Raw genomic sequence first — 19,444 nt, 5'->3', positions numbered from 1 at the left:
CATGAAATACCCCCCCCCCATGTGTGTGAGGTAGTGCTAGGAGAAGACAACAAAGGCCCCATTCGTTCACACTCAGTCTCTAGCTGCCATGTAATAATGCACCGAAACCACAGCTCCCTTTCCACATCCAGGCCCCACAAAACTTTCCATGGTTTACCCCAGATGCTTCACATGCCCTAGTTCAATCCATTGACAGCACGTTGACCCCAGTATACCACATCATTCCAATTCACTATATTCCTTGCACGCCTTTCTCCCTCCTGCATGTTCAGGCCCCAATCACTCAAAATCTTTTTCACTCCAACTTTCCACCTCCAATTTGGTCTCCCACTTCTCCTCGTTCCCTCCACCTCTGACACATATATCCTCTTGGTCAATCTTTCCTCACTCACTCTCTCCATGTGACCAAACCATTTCAAAACATCCTCTTCTGCTCTCTCAACCACACTCTTTTTATACCACACAACTCTCTTACCCTATTATTACTTACTCGATCAAACCACCTCACACCACACATTGTCCTCAAACATCTCATTTCCAGCACATCCAACCTCCTCTGCACAACTCTATCTATAGCCCGCACCTCGCAACCCTATAACATTGTTGGAACCACTATTCCTTCAAACATACTTTTGTTTTCCGAGATAATGTTCTCGACTTCCACACATTCTTCAACACATCCAGAACTTTCGCCCCCTCCCCCACCCTGTGATTCACTTCCACTTCCATGGTTCCATCCGCTGCCAAATCCACTCCCAGATATCTAAAACACTTTACTTCCTCCAGTTTTTCTCCATTCAAACTTACCTCCCAATTGACTTGTCCCTCAACCCTAATGTACCTACTAACCTAGCTCCTATTCACATTTACTCTCAGCTTTCTTCTTTCACATACTTTACCAAACTCAGTCACTAGCTTCTGCAGTTTCTCACACGAATCAGCCACCAGCACTGTATCATCAGCGAACAACAACTGGCTCACTTCCCAGGCTCTCTCATCCACAACAGACTGCATACTTGCCCCTCTTTCCAAAACTCTTGTATTCATCTCCCTAACAAACCCATCCATAAACAAATCAAACAGCCATGGAGACATCACACACCCCTGCCACAAACCTACATTCACTGAGAACCAATCACTTTCCTTTCTTCCTACACGTACAAATGCCTTACATCCTCGATAAAAACTTTTCACTGCCTCTAACAACTTGCTTCCCATGCCATATATTCTTAATACCTTCCACAGAGCATCTCTATCAACTCTATCATATGCCTTCTCCAGATCCATAAATGCTACATACAAATCCATTTGCTTTTCTAAGTATTTCTCACAAACATTCTTCAAAGCAAACACCTGATCCACACATCCTCTACCACTTCTGAAACCACACTGCTGTTCCCCAATCTGATGCTCTGTACATGCCTTCACCCTCTCAATCAATACCCTCCCATAAAATTTCCCAGGAATACTCAACAAACTTATGCCTCTGTAATTTGAGCACTCACTTTTATCCCCTTTGCCTTTGCACAATTTGTACTAATTCAACTTGTCACAAGAAACTACAAGCAAAAGATGAAACTTCCATAGCAAAGACACTGAATACTTACTCTTATAAGTGTCCTGTACTCACCCCACACAGAAATACACACATCACTGCACTTTTTGAACTGTGGTCCCACCCAATGGACAAAGCTGGCTTCCTGAGCAATGAGGGAGCCCAAAAGAAGAAGCACATGTTAAAATTAACTCTTTCACAAGCTTGACTTCTGTGAGGACACCTTCCTTGCAGGCTTTCCTTGCCCCTAACATAATACTGCTATAATCATCCTGTGATCAGGATGGTTAAAGGTAAAATGACAAGGTAGAGAGGAACAAAAATGATGCAGAAGAAAGATTCTTATGGGCTTCCCTAATGTGCAGATGGAAAATAAAATATATTATGAAGCCTGATATCTACATCAAGAAGCCACTCAGTGAACTAAAAGTAAGTGATTTAAACAAGGTCTTTGAACATTTCACTTACGGTGAATATGTTCATACTCAAGACTATCTTATATCTACTAACATTCAAAGGAAAACATAATGATACATACTGACACTTCTGACACATGTACTTCCCAAGTGATTCTGCTTTCACTCGAGCATTGCACTCATGGCAGAGTGCCCGTCCAGCATTGCGAATGAATCCTAAGTCAGCTAGTTCCTTACAACAAAGTTCACATGTGAAGCATTTTGGATGCCAATTGGAATTCATGGCCTTGATCACTCTGCCAATGATGAATTCATCTGAGAAATTAATAAATATTAAGTAAGATTACACACAAATAATAAATCAAAATTCAAGATGTATATTTCTGTTTTATGATAGAGCCTGAGCCAAGAGGGCCTGGTACCAAGCTTGCCTCGTCTAAGCATGCTTTGACAATACAATACCAAAGGAACATAAAAAAACACTAGAATATATGTTTATCAATCCTTAAATGACTGGTCTAGGAATTCAAATAGCATGAAATAATGAAGTAGTAGTAGTCAGAAGGAACATTAGGTCAGAGCCTCTGCAAACACTGTGCTAGAGTTCCCCTCTGCCAGTGGCCTGTTAGGAGTCAGGTAATAAAAGACTAAGAAGTGACACTGGAGTTCACTAGTTATGGAGACTTTATTGCCGTGGCCACCCCCTTGAGAGAGTTCCATTTGGAACAGGAGTCAGAGGTATAAATAGATATATAGATAGAAATCAACGCTTTGAAGCAAAAGCCAGCACCACTGCATAACCTTACTGCAGAAGTAAGAATGACATAAATTCAGCCTGAAAAGCAAAAGACACTTAAAAGTCAGTGGGTTGGGGATGCAATTCAGCAATGCAGACCATCTACAAGAGATTATACATAAATCTCAACCTCCTTATCTTTTTTCACACTTGATTGTCACTCCCTACATAAGCTCGGTAGCAATAAAAATAAATAACTGACCTTTGAAGGTAAAACATTGCTTTTCTCCTTCCCATACTCCTTTAAGAAAGTAATAATCAGTAATAAGGGGAGTTACATTTCCATCCCCCATCCCTGCACCTCTTAGTTGCCTTTTATGATAAGCAAGAAATGCATGGGTAATTTTCTCTGTTCCTTCTCCTCAAGGATATATGGTATATGAATCAGAAAGTGTAAATGCTTTCATCAAATCAGCAAAACTTAGAAGCTGAAAAATGAACCCATACTATATCACATGACCTGATATTAACATCTGGTCAAACAACATTCTCAGCACACCTTACATCACCTGAAAAAAGAATTCCTTAACAAAAAAAAAGGATACTTTTTGTTACTAAACAAAGCACAACCAACATAAAGAATCATCCTCACTCTTTTGTCTTAGACATGACATAATGGATGAAGGCTTTTGATAAATGCTCCAGATCTTGCCTCAAACTAACAGCCCTGTTTCCTTTATATATATTTCTGTGTGTGGAAGACAAAGTATACAATGAAGAGCATACTGTTTTTAGAAAGTTACAATGCATTGTATTCATTTTAATTTTGAGTGTAATTACCTTAAAGAGCAGTACCATAATCATTAAGAAATGCATCTCATATTCACGCTTACCAACGCTACTAAAACAACAGTCACAGTGTTCATTTTGAAATGCATCAGATCCATCCACAAGATGATTTATTTGCTGAATGTATGTCTAACTGTTTAAAGACATAAAGAGGAACTTGGATCTTATGTTCTACAAGACTGATTGTAGCACCTGATCTATGCAGCTCCATCAGAGGCTATTAGTTTTTGAAATGATGAACATCTTAATCTCAAAATCAAAGAGTGCATTCAAGAATGCTGAGGATGCACCAGCTTGAATGTACATATCTTAAGACAATATGTCATACTCCATATGACAACAAAAGCATGATTCTTGACACTTCCTATGAGCTGTAAAAGTGTAATATGAATTATTATTTTGAATGAAGCAATTAGATTTAATACATTTCCTTTTACCTGCAACTATTGCTGCTTCCTACTTGACATGATGATAATCACTTTATTCCGCAAAATGAATAAATGATAGTAACTATTCAAAACTAAGGCAAGACAAAACCAGATGCTGACATTGGCAGCAAGATGTTGGTATATCTCTGTTCGAGTCTTGCGACCTCCCATATGGTGACGAGGCTTTTTCTTTATTCTACAGTATCCAACTTAGGTTTGGTAGATGAAGCATAACAATCAGTCTGTCTTCTTCATCCTGTCTAAAATGAAAATCAGATATCTTTCATTTAAAGATGACCTATCTATATCTATGTACTAAACGCAACCAAAGGCATTCTAATTAGCAACATCCAACATGCCACTTTCCACTAAATAGAGAAGCAAAATCTCTTTTATTCAGCACACTTAACATACCTATTTTTCTTTTGTGGATACACTCCCTCAGTCAATTCTCAAACCTTTCATCTAATCTTCCACTTGCCCTCAAATTTGCTCATGACTCATTAAACATTCAATCTTCAACACATCATCATTTCTCCTAACCCAGTCCTAGAGAAATTTCCTTTAAATGTTTAAACCCTACATGTAATTCTTCTGTTACACACCCAACAAGAGATGATTTTGCAAATCCTTAAACTCTTTAATTTTTTTTGCAACCCTGCACACTCAGTGATATCAGTACCTTTAAATGCTAGGGATGTTCCTTTCCTGCATTTTTTCATATAATTCTTGACTGCATAAAAGCCGTCCATCATAATGATATCCACCCATGGCTCACTAACTTTCGTAATCCAATACCTACTTCATTATTCCTGCAGTATGTTACATAAATACTTAATATTATGAACCCTCTCCAACTGCATTTCCATTAAACAAAATTTTCCACACTTACTCCAATTTCTGACACAAACTTTTCTCTGTAAAGATATGTCCTTCTAACTTACCACTCCAAAAGTTTTTTACTTTCAGTCTGTAAGCACTGTGCTTTACTCACAATATAACTGTTATTCATACACAACAGCAACCCTTAGTGTTCCAGTATCTTAAGATGATTTTCTTGCAAAATGACTGACTAACTCTTTTACTAAATACCAACAATTATAACAAACAATCAGTATCTAAATACAACTTCTTTGATAGACACATTTTCAAAATATATCTCTACTTCCATTAATTTTCTTAAAATCTTATATAACATCTAAATCATTCCACATTTTAGTCATCATTCTAACTATCTTCTCTCAAACTGATTAAAACAAAAGAAGCACAGAGTTCAACTTACTGCATTCAGCACAGCATGGTGCAAATAGAACCTGAAAGTCATGCTCGCAGTATTTACGGCCTTCAAACTCATAGAAAATGTCGTCAGGGAATGGACGGAAACACTGAGCACACCTGCAATATTGAGTATATAACACATAATTTAAAAGTCTATTAATGTATATGTAATGGGAGTAAATGTATCAGCAATCAATTCTCAAACCATTCTATCTCACTAAAATTTACCCATAATCATTTTGCTTCTCTTGAGCAGAATATCAAGAAAAAATCATATACTAATTTGTTTCATATACTACTATTAACTTCTTGATCAAGTGCAAATGTACAGATCTGTCTAACCACATGGGTTCTTCATAAGTCATGCTGCTTTCATTGGAACACACTATGATTTCTAAGCATTTTTATACAAAAATTAAATATAATACCCACTAAAGGCACTGAAGTGACATAAATCAGGAAATACAATGCATAAATTAAAATGACACTTACACAAAGCACTGGGTGTGCCACAGTTGTCCATTGGAGTTGACAATTTTCTCCTGGGGTTCAAAGCCATCCCCACACCGAGTGCAGGTCATGGACCCCAGAGACATGATGTGAAGACTGCAAAATGGCCTCAGTTGATTACTTCATTAAATTATTAAAGTTTTCATACCTATAAACTTACAAAAGTGTCACATAATTTGAATAAAATTTCCATATGAAGAAGGTTACCTCAGTGTCACTTTGGTGAAGAAAGAATGACCTTTAATTTAATCATGTTTGTAAGTTCTCTTGAAAGACAACTAAAACATTATCCATTACAAGTGAGAATACTGCCAATGTCACACTTGAAAATTTCATTAATTGCCTTAAAATGAGTGAATACCATGTATATTACTTTGTATGCTAATGACATTCTTTCAATTCTATAAGTACTGCTTATCAGTCAATTTACAGGATGTTCAAAAGTTTTATATCAAAATAAGAAAACAATAATGTGAGTGCTGTCACCTACAATCAATAAAAGGAAAACTAATCATAATCTCTGAATAAATTAACAGTGTGTCTCTCTGAATGTACATTGTAAGGATTATAATCTTAGTGAGACACAAAATGTTTTTGGCACAAAACACTGACATGAACAGAAACCTGTGTTCATGGTTTGTTATTTCCTTGACCTGAAAATATTAAATCAATATAACATTCAATGTAATGAGGAACAGTATATGGTTTGAGAGAAGAGCAAAGAAAAATAAGAGAAAATAACTTCGAGAAAAAACCACATCCAACTAAAACAAGCATTAGTAATTTCAGGGATTCTATTACTTTTAGTTTTACTACTGATCATAATTCAACAATCAAATGATTCATATAAATAAGTACCTCAGTATCACTAAAATGATAATAATCTCTTCATGCATAAAGAAAAACTGATTCTGAGCAAAAGTTATTTATATTCAAACTGAAAAGTCTTCTTTAAATCATCCAAAATAACATCCAGATGTTTTCTCTATCATCTTTATTTTACTTTGTCGCTGTTTCCCACGTTAGCGAGGTAGCGCAAGGAAACAGACAAAAGAATGGCCCAACCCACCCATACACATGTATATACATACACATCCACACACGCAAATATACATACCTATACATCTCAATGCAAACATATATATACTCACACAGACATATACATATATACACTTGTACATAATTCATACTGTCTGCCTTTATTGATTCCCAACGCCACCCCACCACACATGAAATAACAACCCCTTCCCCCCGCATGTGCTTGAGGTAGTGCTAGGAAAAGACAACAAAGGCCACATTCGTTCACACTCAGTCTCTAGCTGTCATGTATAATGCACCGAAACCACAGCTCCCTTTCCACATCCAGGCCCCACACAACTTTCCATGGTTTCCCCCAGATGCTTCACATGCCCTGGTTCAATCCACTGACAGCAGGTCCACCCCGGTATACCACATCGTTCCAATTCACTCTGTTCCTTGCACGCCTTTCACCCTCCTGCATGTTCAGGCCCCGATCACTCAAAATCTTTTTTACTCCATCTTTCCACCTCCAATTTGGTCTCCCACTTCTCCTTGTTCCCTCCACCTCTGACACATATATCCTCTTGGTCAATCTTTCCTCACTCATTCTCTCCATATGACCAAACCATTTCATAACACCCTCTTCTGCTCTTTCAACCACACTCTTTTTATTACCACACATGTCTCTTACCCTGTTATAACTTACTCGATCAAACCACCTCACACCACATATTGTCCTCAAACATCTCATTTCCAGCACGTCCACCCTCCTGCGCACAACTCTATCTATAGCACATGCCTCGCAACCATATAAGATTGTTGGAACCACTATTCCTTCAAACATACCCATTTTTAATTTCTAAGATAATGTTCTCAACTTCCACACATTCTTCAACGCTCCCAGAACTTTCGCCCCATCCCCCACCCTATGATTCACTTCCGCTTCCATGGTTTCATCCGTTGCCAAATCCACTCCTAGATATCTAAAACACTTCACTTCCTCTAGTTTTTCTCCATTCAAACTTACCTCCCAATTGACTTGTCCCTCAACCCTACCGTACGTAATAACCTTGCTCTTATTCACATTTACTCTCAGCTTTCTTCTTTCACACACTTTACCAAACTCAGTCACCAGCTTCTGCAGTTTCTCACACGAATCAGCCACTAGTTCTGTATCATCAGCAAACAACAACTGACTCACTTCCCAAGCTCTCATCCACAACAGACTGCATACTTGCCCCTCTTTCCAAAACTCTTGCATTCACCTCCCTAACAACCTTATCCATATACAATTTAAACAACCATGGAGACATCACACACCCCTGCCGCAAAAACCAACGTTCACTGAGAACCAATCACTTTCCTCTCTTCCTACACGTACACATGCCTTACATCCTCGATAGAAAGTTTTCACTACTTCTAACAACTTCCCTCCCACACCATATATTCTTAATACCTTCCACAGAGCATCTCTATCAACTCTCCAGATCCATAAATGCTACATACAAATCCATCCAGATGTACCATGCATAAATGATATATACCTTACTCACCATACGTGACATTCAATGATTTGAATAAAATCAAGCTTTACCAGAGACATAAAGAAACCATCCACTCTTTAATAAGTGTTAAAGGTTCTAAGAAATGAGTTGGAGAAGGGGCACTAAGTATATAATTTCTATCAAAACTTTTCCGACTTAAAACCAACAAGGATCCTTCTTACCCTTCATGCAATAAATGACTAATTATGGTTAAAATATTTGCAAACTGTTACAAATGAACACCTGCACATATAATTATCCAAAAAAACACACATGGACTTTTGTAGTGTAGTGGTTAACATCACTGACCAAGAATCACCCACAGGCCTGCCCAGGTTCACTTCAAGGCCACAGCAGTCAGCCCAGAGCCAACCCAGTCAATACCTGGGGACCTGGCTTAGGGTGGGATGGGTGTGTGTACGCATGTAAGAGTAAAAGCATGGTAATATATACATGGTTAAGAGACAGGGCAACAAGAGTGCAAAACTCTTCTCACAGCACACAGATAGTTATCACGGTAAATTACAAAGACAGGCCGAGGTCTACAAAGCAGTCCACCAATGAGAAGTATGCATGTTTGTGCCTTCATCCATTCCTGGTGCCATCCTGCCCACAGGAAACAGTATCATTACCCCCTGCTTCAGTATGGTAGCACCAGGAAAAAGGACAAAAAAGACCACATTCTTACACACTCAGTCTTTAGCTGTCATGTGTAATGCACCGAAACCATAGCTCCCTATCCACATCTAGGCCCCACAGACCTTTCCATGGTCTACCCCAGAAATCTCATGTAGAAACTGGTTTAGTGCATTGTTCCAATTCAATCTATTCTTTGCATGCCTCTCACCCTCCTGTATGTTCAGGCCCCGATTGCTCAAAATCTTTTTCACTCCATCCTTCCACCTCCAATTTGGTCTCCCATTTCTCCTTGCTCCTTCCACCTTTGACACATACATCCTCTTCGTCAACCTTTCCTCACTCATTCTCTCCATACACCTTCTTCTGCTCTCTCAACCACACTTTCTTATTTCCACACATCTCTCTTACCCTTTCATTACTTACTTGAGGAAACCACCTCACACCACATATTGTCCTCAAACATTTCATTTTAAATACATCCACCCTCCTCCAAACAACCCTATCTATAGCCCATTCCTCATAATAGTGTTAGAACTACTTTTCCTTCAAACATAACCATTTTTGCTCTCCAAGATAGTGTTCTCTCATTCCACACATTCTTCATCGCTCCAAAAACCTTCGCCCCCTCCCCCACCCAGTGGCTCACTTCCGCTTCCAGATATCTAAAATATTCCACTTCCTCCAATTTTCCTCCATTCAAACTTACATCCCACTTACCTTGTTCCTCAACCATACTGAACCTAATAACCTTGCTTATTCACATTTACTCTCGACTTTCTCCTTTCGCACACTTCCAAACTCAGTCACCAAATTCTGCAGTTTCTCATTCGAATCAGTCGCCAGAGCTGTATCATCAGCGAACAACAACTGACTCACTTCCCAGGCCCTCTCATCTCCAACAGACTGCATACTTGCCCCTCTCTCCAAAACTCTTTCACTTACCTCCCTAGCCACCCAATCCATGGGTGGCTGGAAATCCTCCCTTCCTGTATCATTTTCTAAAAGAAGGAACAGAGCAAGGATTCATATATCTATATATATATATATATATATATATATATACATACATTTTTTTTTCTTTTTTTTTTCTTTTGTCTATTCTACACAAATCACTTCATTTATATGATCACTTTGACAAGTGACTGCTTGTCAGAGCAATCAGCCGCTACTGACACATGTAGTCTTAATTCTTTCAGGTTATCTCTGTTCCTGAATCATCCAATTTATTTCTTCGTAAGTACTGTATAAGTGGATCACAAATCAGTGGGTCACTGGGTAGTGTGAAACAACTGTATTATGCAGTTACTCAATCTGCTCGTAAGAGTGGTATTTGTAGGTCTGCCCCCATCTCTATGTAGCTACCTATCTTTTACCTTTTTGTGCAGTATGGAGGACTTTCACATTCATGTAGCCTAGTCTTCAGGACTTTATGGCATACATTTTTTAAAACTCAGTGCACTTGCAGTTTCACCACCTGGCTTGTTCCATCCACTCTTTTAACACTTTTCTGATGTATGACACATCTAAAAATAAGTTTTTCTTTGTTCCATGCTGTGCTTATGAATGATTCATAACACAAGAATCTCTAGAAAACGGAAAAGGAAGCATTACTCACAAAGAAAACATGTTTTGTCCTGGATTTACGATTTTGATTGTTACAAGATAATTTTTTTTTTGATAATGGTTTCTGTAAATATATTTTCAAACTTTATCATAAACATCTCACATGCTACATAACAACCAGAAGCACAGAAAATTTCTTTGATGAGATCGCATCCTGAGGTATGCAAGGACAACAATAAGTGGAGACTCTTCTGTTGTGGCATCCTCCTTGATGGGAGTTCCCAGAAGGAATGGATGTCAGAAGTATAGACAGACAGACAGACAGTATCCTGATGATACAACCTCATGGAGGATGACTTTTCAATCAAAGCAAAAACCACATGCAGAGCATGAGCTAGCTACTAACCTTACCTTTACTACTGGTGTAGTTTTCATTGCTTCATTGGTGTATGGGATCAGAATCATTATAAAATTTTCATCAATATCATTATTATCATCATGATAATATCACTATATGAATAATCCCAAGGCCTTCATTTAAAGAGTTCTTGCAGCTTCATGGTTGTGCTAAAATCAGTACTTGGAAAATAGGGTATTTCTTTGAAATGAGAAGTTCCTTGATGAGATTGTGCTCCTTTTCATCCAATAACAATAAAACAACTCCACCAAAGGTAACTTTTCACCCAAAATGTAATCCCATGCAGGGGTAATCCAGTAACACCCATGCATGGGATTAGAATGATAGCACAGTAAAATCAAAGTTTTTACTGAATGGAGACAGAACTCCAGTTTAGTCTGCAGAAACAAAACAGACAGGACGGGCTGCTGTATTTCGTATCTTCTTGACTACCACAGTTTCAGGATAGCCAAATCATGCTTTTCTTCCAGTAGACTCAAAAAATGCTCAAGATATTTAACAGTTTGAAATATAAACAATTACAAAGGAATGATTTACATTTTGAAAATGCTCTAAGAAAGCATACCCTGAGTAAATCAGAGTAATGGAGTAATATACACTCCAATACATACAGTAATAGCACTGCTATTAAACTGCTGTAATAATTACCCTAATGTGATTCTGTATGTCATATGTACAATACTGGACTAATTTAAGATTTTTTGAATAACTTAATTTCTGTCTCAGACAATGGATTTACTCCTAGTGAATGCGAGCAAATGACGTTTTCCTTTACACAGATAAGAGTGCTCCAACAGTGAAAAAGAAAGGACTACTAGCCTTCATTTCATATACGAGAAAACCTTTAGCATGTAAGATCTTATAAGGGGATGGTGTTCAATTGAAATATATATCTCAACCAAATAAGCCCTGCAAATGAGGAAAGCAAAATATGGTATACAGCTCACCTATATGGTATACCATCTGATCAGATGAATTTCCATAAAGCTTTAATTGAGGATAGTCACTGTCCACTCCTAGGAGACAAATCTTACCAAAGAAGACTTAGAGAACAACACAAAGCAAAATTAACTCATTAAAAGTGAAAGAATGTAAAAAAAAAAAGAAAATACTTGACATGCAAAAAAGTAGCTTCTGACTGGGTATAAGGGAACTTGTGAGGCTCAACAACAGGCAAGGGTGGAAATCAATATTCTCAAATGTTTGATTTTTTCTTTCTCTTTTAACATAAGATAAACAGCACGAACAATCAGTTTAACTGTAAGAGAGTTGGGTCAATGTGAATACAAGCGAGGTGCTGGAACATTTCTACATAAAAGACAGTAACATATCAAATACAAATTTTGTGAGAGCAAGAAACATGGCAGGCATCAGTAAGCCTGAGTAGTCTATGCCACAAGAAACTCTGCCTTAAAAAGGAGGCATAATGCAAATACTGAAGAATGCTCTAAAGAGGGGAGCTTCAAAAAGCTATAAAAAGTTAAATTTTGAAGAATTTCAGTTTGGAGGAGTGGGAATAGTTGGAAGCATAGAGAAATTTTAGTAATAACTAAGAAAAAGAAAAGATATAAGAGCTACGTGAGAAATTAAAATATTAACATAGAAAAAAGACCATACTGTGATATATGAAAGTTTTGTTAGAAAACAGAAGAAAGATCGGAACTGAGAGATGAGAGGATGTATATTAAACAGAAAAATCTCTTAAGGAAAGGGTCAAACAAGATAAGTCTTAAGTGAACCAGAAAATGGACAGCTATGGGAAAGATTACACAGCAGACAGAACACAGATAAAAAGTGTAGATAAGTAAAAAAAAAAAAAGAAATATTAGGAAAATGTATGGAGATGTCATATAAATTGCTGAGCATCAATAACGTATGAGGAAATAAAAAAAGTTCTGTTAAATAAAACCAGGACTAAAGTACATAAAAACAAACTCCCAGAATCAGCCAAAAACAGGAATCAGCCAAAAACAGTTAGTACAAGTGCATTTGAATATCTTTTAAAAATCTAAACCTTATAAGTAGCAATTAAAAGCTTCCATGGTTGCACTTGCTCCTACAGAGACTGCAACTGATACAGTGTAGTATAGTGCAATCCTATGCTATTTATGTTCCTTCATACAATCCTAAACTAAAGACCCTAAGCACATATATCCATTTACCTATGTTTCCTTTCTCTTGGAAGTTCAGCATTTCTTAAAGTAACTCACCTTGCAGGTGGTGTGAAACTTGGAGGTCGATCTTTCAGAACCTCTTCTAAGTCGATATCTCCAATGAACTGGTTTCGAAATTCTTTCTCTAATTCTGTGGTGCCCATATTTGTTATACGTTTGGTCTTGATATCATCAGCATTATCATTACTGATTGTCATTTGGGCAAACATCCTGGGAGGTTTTGGAACAGGGTTAACCTGTTTAAGGCCCGACTCAGCAAATGTGTTTTGCTTTTCAAAATCATTTGTATGTACAGCACTAACAGTGGACGGATATGGCAATGCATACACAGGACTCTCACCATGATTATCAGAATTTCCTGATGCACCTGCACTAACATGATACTTAGCTGGTTGTAGATTTTGTGAAGTATCGACAGTAACTTTCGGTTTTATTGTATTTTCCTCAAACAATGAGGATCCATTTTTGCGCCTGTTATATAAGTGGCTTCCTTCTATCTCTAAGGATAATTTGTTTTTTCTAAAACTCATTTTCTAAAATTACAGGAATTAATTAGTGGATAATGCAATACTGAATCTGATTGAATAAAGAACCACTTCCTTTATCAACAGAGGATGTAGCTCCTATTGAAGAGTTTAGTGCAATGTAAAAGACTCAAATGTATGACTGGCAATCCAGTGCTCACTTTCTAATATATTCTATACCTTGATTCCTTTCCTAAAAGATATTCCCATTATGCTGACACTTAAGGTTAGCTAAATTTCAAAAACTACAATATAAACTCAAATTTTTCCAAATAGAAGATGAAGGCCTTAACTAGTGTATTGCAAACACTTGTAATTTTCAATTTTACTGAAGAAAAATTCAAAATGAGCTTAAGAAATGCTGAAGTAAGAGCAGTCAACACAAGGGAAAACTACTAACTGATCTTATCAGCAGATACAGTTATCTCATTTGGATACTCCAATAGGAAATGTGTTACTTACCAATACTAATGTCTTTTTGTCTTTGAATAGAAATCATGTGACATCAATATATATAAAAATTTCTAACAAAAAAAAAAATTGGAATAAAAATATCACAATGTCGGATAACATACAGAGGAAATGACAGGTGGACTTATTTGGCTACATGGTAACCTAATGCTTATCATAATGATAGTAGAGGGTGGCTTAGGTGCATGTGATGCTTAATTTACTGATGATGGTCACTTACTACACAGGAGCTTTTTATCATCCATGTGAGTAATGGTATCATTTCACTAATGTAAATACTAGGTGACATTTACTTGACACATGCACATTAGATGCCCAGTGAAAAAATTTGATTTTACATAATAAAATGCATAGGGATTTTACATAATAAGATGCAACAATCTTCACTGTCTCTACCTTTTAGCAGAAATTCAAAAGAAACTATTCGCAAATACATGTATATTTCCACTGGGTATTTTACTAATGCTCATCTGTATGTTAAAACATCAACTACAGATTATATCAACATCTCTTAACTCACAAGAGCTTTTACCTTCCTTGCTAGAATCTATTTACAATTCAACTATATATCTTCTAGACAAACACTGAGTAAATAAATTTCATATCAGTCCCTACAGAAAGTCAGTATAGGTTTCACAAAACATTTTTCAAAACTTGTGCTTAGACAGAATTTTCAATGGCAAATGTAAGATAGAAAATTATTCCCTAAAAAGCTTAAATGAGACTGAACAGAAATGTAAATTCATTCCGAGTGGTGTACTCATCATATCAAGTACTGATATGATAATGTGGCATTTCTAACTTTAAACGAAAAAGGGAAGAAGTCCACTCATAGCAATATTTGGCTGAGATTAGGAGCAGTACAGTGATATCTGGTTCTATAAATGTCTTGGAAAATTCCTTCACAATACAGATTACAGAAATCATTGTATCATACGACTTCTTTGGGCCACCACATCAACTGTATCACTATGGGCAAGTCTTAAATAGTTTCTGAATGTAATGAATGAAATCAGTGAATAACTATACTAACATCATAAAAGAATAAAACAAATAAAATGAAAAAATATAGCAAACTTTTATGTTCTATGATACTTTTCAAACCTATCCTTATATTCTTAGAAAAATCATACCTTACCATGATCCAGTAAACAAAACATTTACATGAGCAACAAGCATATACAGCATTAACTACAAATAACGCAGTTCACACAGCACAGAAACAATCACAGAACAGAGTAACTTTAAATATTCTAAATGAATGCAATGGTTCAGTGGTATTTGAGTGAAGTATGCTAGAGACACAGTTATCCAAAAACCTTGGGACATTCAAGCTGATTTGTTTATTGTCTATAAACTACATCTAAAATCAATAAACTATATACTATATCCAATATTAATTAAGAAACATTGGTGATAAGAATTTAAGATATGGTAAAGGATCATTTTTAGTGCAAACTGTCAAGGATTCCTTTTTTATATGAAGAGTAATTTTAGTCTTAAACAAAGATAATCATTTAAATTAGTAGCTTTAAAAGGAAGATACATATCACAGATCTTAAACTTCCCTCAAGATGTAAATGACCAACAATTAATAGTTTAGGGAACTGAAAAATACAGTTTAAAATATATTATTGTTATGATGAAAACTAATAAAAAGCACTATGTTTACTTGTGGGTCCTAAGCTATAGAATAAACCTAAGACTACTTTATAATTCCAAATATCAAGCTTTAATTACAGCATTATGCACACTCACACTATAACTTTATCTCATTTACTAGAGATTTCAATGTAACTCTACTTCTTCTCCATTCCTTGACTTTGTTTTCTGCTTCATTTATCCTACTATTCTTATCAAATAGGTAAACCTATAAAACAATTAATCCTTTTCCATTCACACAATATCAACTTCAACTCCCTATCTCTTTCAAAACAAAGAATGCGCTTTTGTGTAAACTTTGAACACCCTCTTCCTAACATACATCAGCAAATGGATGTATGATTCAATTAACTTCTCTGATTCAAGAGCATCGGTCAAATTATAACTGGTTTCTTCCATTCTGTCCCATCATGTTCTGCTGTACCCTGTAATCACCTCACTTAACTCTTCACTCTTCATTGCAGCAGTCATAATACCTAGGGACACCCTGCTTGCTGGATATTCTCAAATATTCTAAAACAATATCTCCTTAAGTTGTTATCACAGTTAACTACAATGTAATTTTCTATATAAAATGTAATACAACACAATCTTATGAGACACTGTCTACATCTGTTAAGTGCCCGTTAATTCATGATGCTCCAATTTTAGCAAGCATCTGAGGTACTCCAGGAGAATTTTCAGGCATACATGATGAGATGTGTGGTATTTCTGTAACTGTTTTGTCACAAACAAATATAATTACAAACGGTTTTCATTCGCAATGTCTACTATCTGGCGGGAGTGACACAGCTTCAAAAATTATCAAATAACAAGAAGATGCATATCTTGTACAGGCTTCCCTGACACCTCCATTTATACTGAATAATATAAGGATACAGCTTTGGGCAGATTCAAGAATTAAAAGTGTACTCCCCACATGCAGGAAACGGAAAAAATTACCTAGACATACATACCCCATACGCAGCAAAAGGGTTAAAAACCACGATGACATTACCCAGTCCTATGATTTAATTTGGTTTTGCAGAATTTGTAAAGCACTATAGCCTATCAGTTATTCATAGCCTTTTAGCATGAAAAAGACTTCTGAAATTTTAAATCTTGAGAACTTACATATTCTCAGTAAGAACTCCCTGAATTCCACTCCTATTAATCTTACTGTATGCCTTTTCTGAATTAAAAAATTCTGCATCTTTTCCTCTAGAACTTTCTCCATTACCTTTTTATGGCAAAAATCTTTACGCACATCTTAAATCACAGTCCTGCCATGCCACTTAACTCTCCAATTTTGCCAAAATTAATTCCTAAACAAATTCTAAAATCCTTTTTACTCCTTTATCTTTATCCAGTTACACCTTTACCCAATCACTGTACATATGACCACTTTTCCATGTTGCTCTAAAGTTTCCAAATTAGGGGGTTTTGTCCTCCTTCTTTATCTTCCTCCCCACACTGTCTTAACACCAAGATTTCAAATCTTTTAGAAACATTACTGCTGTCCTCATCTCCTCCTTTGTATTGTCATACTCTCTCCAGTGCCTATTTTTCACTCTCATCATCTTTAATCCTTTTTTAATTAATACCCTGGACATATATCAATATACTTAAACACTTTTAAAAGTACTCTCTCCACCTCTTAAAAACATTTTGCTCCATAATCTCTCATACTTATCAAGCACATCCTCATCTTTAACATGTCTACTTCCCACATCTATCTTCCCAAAACACATTTTCATTTCCCCTTATGTTATCATTCAAGCATTTTCAAGATTCTTTAGACTATTCACCATTACTGTATACGATTAATCTTCCAAATTCTCTATCACTGGTAACAAATCTTCCAAAATGACTTATTCTGAGACTACATTGCCACAAACCTCTTTTGCTCCTGCTTGTAATACACTTCAAATGCCTGCACATCACTTTAACCTCACTTTTATTGCTATTTTTCAGCTTCTATCTAAAATCTAATTCTTTCACTTCTCAATTTTCATCCCTCTTATTTTTCATCTACATTTATAGTCCTATACCAGATGATCTGATATGCCCTCACTTTACCCTCTCAAAAAACTTATAGCTGGGACACTAACAAATTTTCCTTACGAAAAACACATCAATTATTCTCGTTTGCATTGTCATCTCATGATCTAGCTATACGATGTTCAGTATATTCATAGACTTCTTAACATTACAACACTAATGCCTGTTGATGATCACATTTGTCTCATATATTCTTCCACCAATGTAATTTTCACCTGGGACCCCATATTTACATATCACTCCTACTAAATTGCCCACCCACTTGTTCACATTATTTATCAGAACTGAATTTCTAACCTGGATCCAATTCCTCAACTGTAATTTCAAATTCTCTTAAAAAAAGGCTCTTTCTCTCTTTTATAAGACTGCATGGCACTTAAGCAGCTACTAACCCTTGAAACTATAAGCACTGTGTACAATTAGAAACTCTTAGCACAAATGGTGTGACAAATATAAATTACATACTACTCAGAAAGTATTCATACCAACTTAGGACCCACATAAGTAACACATTGTCATAAAGAAGGCCAAACACAAGATTTACATTAAAGACACCCACACTTGCAAGTTGCTTCTATTAGTACAACATCAAATTTTGCTAAAGCTGACTTACCCTGGCATCTTTCCAAAGTAATCTACAAACAACCCTGGAATAGAGGAAGCGTCAACAGCAATTAGGAAAATTTAAAGAGAAGTTTAACCGAATCACATAAAAAAAGCCTCATACAGTAATTGGAATATTTCTCTCCTCCTTCATAATACTGTACCCCCATTAACATAATAGAAGTTCCCCTCATTCATGATAATGGCAGCTTTCAGTTAATAGGACATGTACTGTATTATGCACTTTAGCATAGAATATCACATCTAATATCTAAGAAATGCATAATTGAATATATTACAGTTCTGGTGATAATGAGAAAAAGAAGCAGTTTCTTTGCAATGCCCCTAGATCACAAGACCTTTCTTAAAAAATTATTTCATTTTTCAAAAAATAATTAATTTAAACAATAACTTGAACTAATATTATCCTTATATTCTATTAGGAGAGGTTATAGCTATAAACATTCTGACATAACAACCATTCAAATAACATTAAAAAACATGGAAATTCAAAAAGAGAGAAATGGTTGCAAATGAGTCAGCCTCTGCGACATAGTTCACAGAAAACCATGTGTAAAAAGTGGAAATCATACATTTTTTTGTTGTTTGGGATAATAAAAGCAGCTATTTAGGACCATGGATTTTTGGAGTTTACAGATTTTAGAAAGAGTTTTCAATACTCTAGCTGTATTTCTACATAAAATTACTGAATATATCAACACGAATACTTTGTAGAACATATATATTAAAAACACAGACACACACATACACATTAACACCAGTATCACATAAATGCTATTTAGATTCCAAGGCATTTCTACATACAAAATAGTAAATCATTAATGCCACAGTTCTTTGTGGAATCTACAACAAAAACAAAAAACTTAAATAAATACCAAGATATTAGATCATAAAGTAGTTAAACAGCATGTAACAGACACAGACACACACACTAGCTCATACAAATACATGTAAAACACACATACACATGTATAGGTACACACAAAAACACAA

General features: G+C 36.0%; 1 protein-coding gene across 2 annotated transcripts in view; it reads right to left on the bottom strand.

Annotated features, from left to right (window-relative positions):
* The window catches only part of stck (LIM zinc finger domain containing stck), a 38,278-nt gene that overhangs the window by 14,945 nt on the left and 3,889 nt on the right, over nt 1-19,444 (bottom strand). Inside the window, exons 2-5 of one of the 2 annotated variants that reach the window (XM_071690689.1) lie at nt 18,441-18,474; nt 5,755-5,868; nt 5,267-5,379; nt 2,094-2,286 (exon numbers count right to left, since the gene is read on the bottom strand). In XM_071690689.1, coding sequence (XP_071546790.1) covers nt 2,094-2,286; nt 5,267-5,379; nt 5,755-5,868; nt 18,441-18,474 — 454 coding nt within the window. Of the gene's footprint in view, nt 1-2,093; nt 2,287-5,266; nt 5,380-5,754; nt 5,869-13,166; nt 14,041-18,440; nt 18,475-19,444 lie in introns of those variants that run through there. The other variant, XM_071690688.1, reaches the window with a different exon arrangement.

Source organism: Panulirus ornatus, chromosome 48, assembly GCF_036320965.1.
Source record: "Panulirus ornatus isolate Po-2019 chromosome 48, ASM3632096v1, whole genome shotgun sequence".
Taxonomy (NCBI): domain Eukaryota; kingdom Metazoa; phylum Arthropoda; class Malacostraca; order Decapoda; family Palinuridae; genus Panulirus; species Panulirus ornatus.
This window is presented reverse-complemented; position numbering and strand designations above follow the sequence as displayed.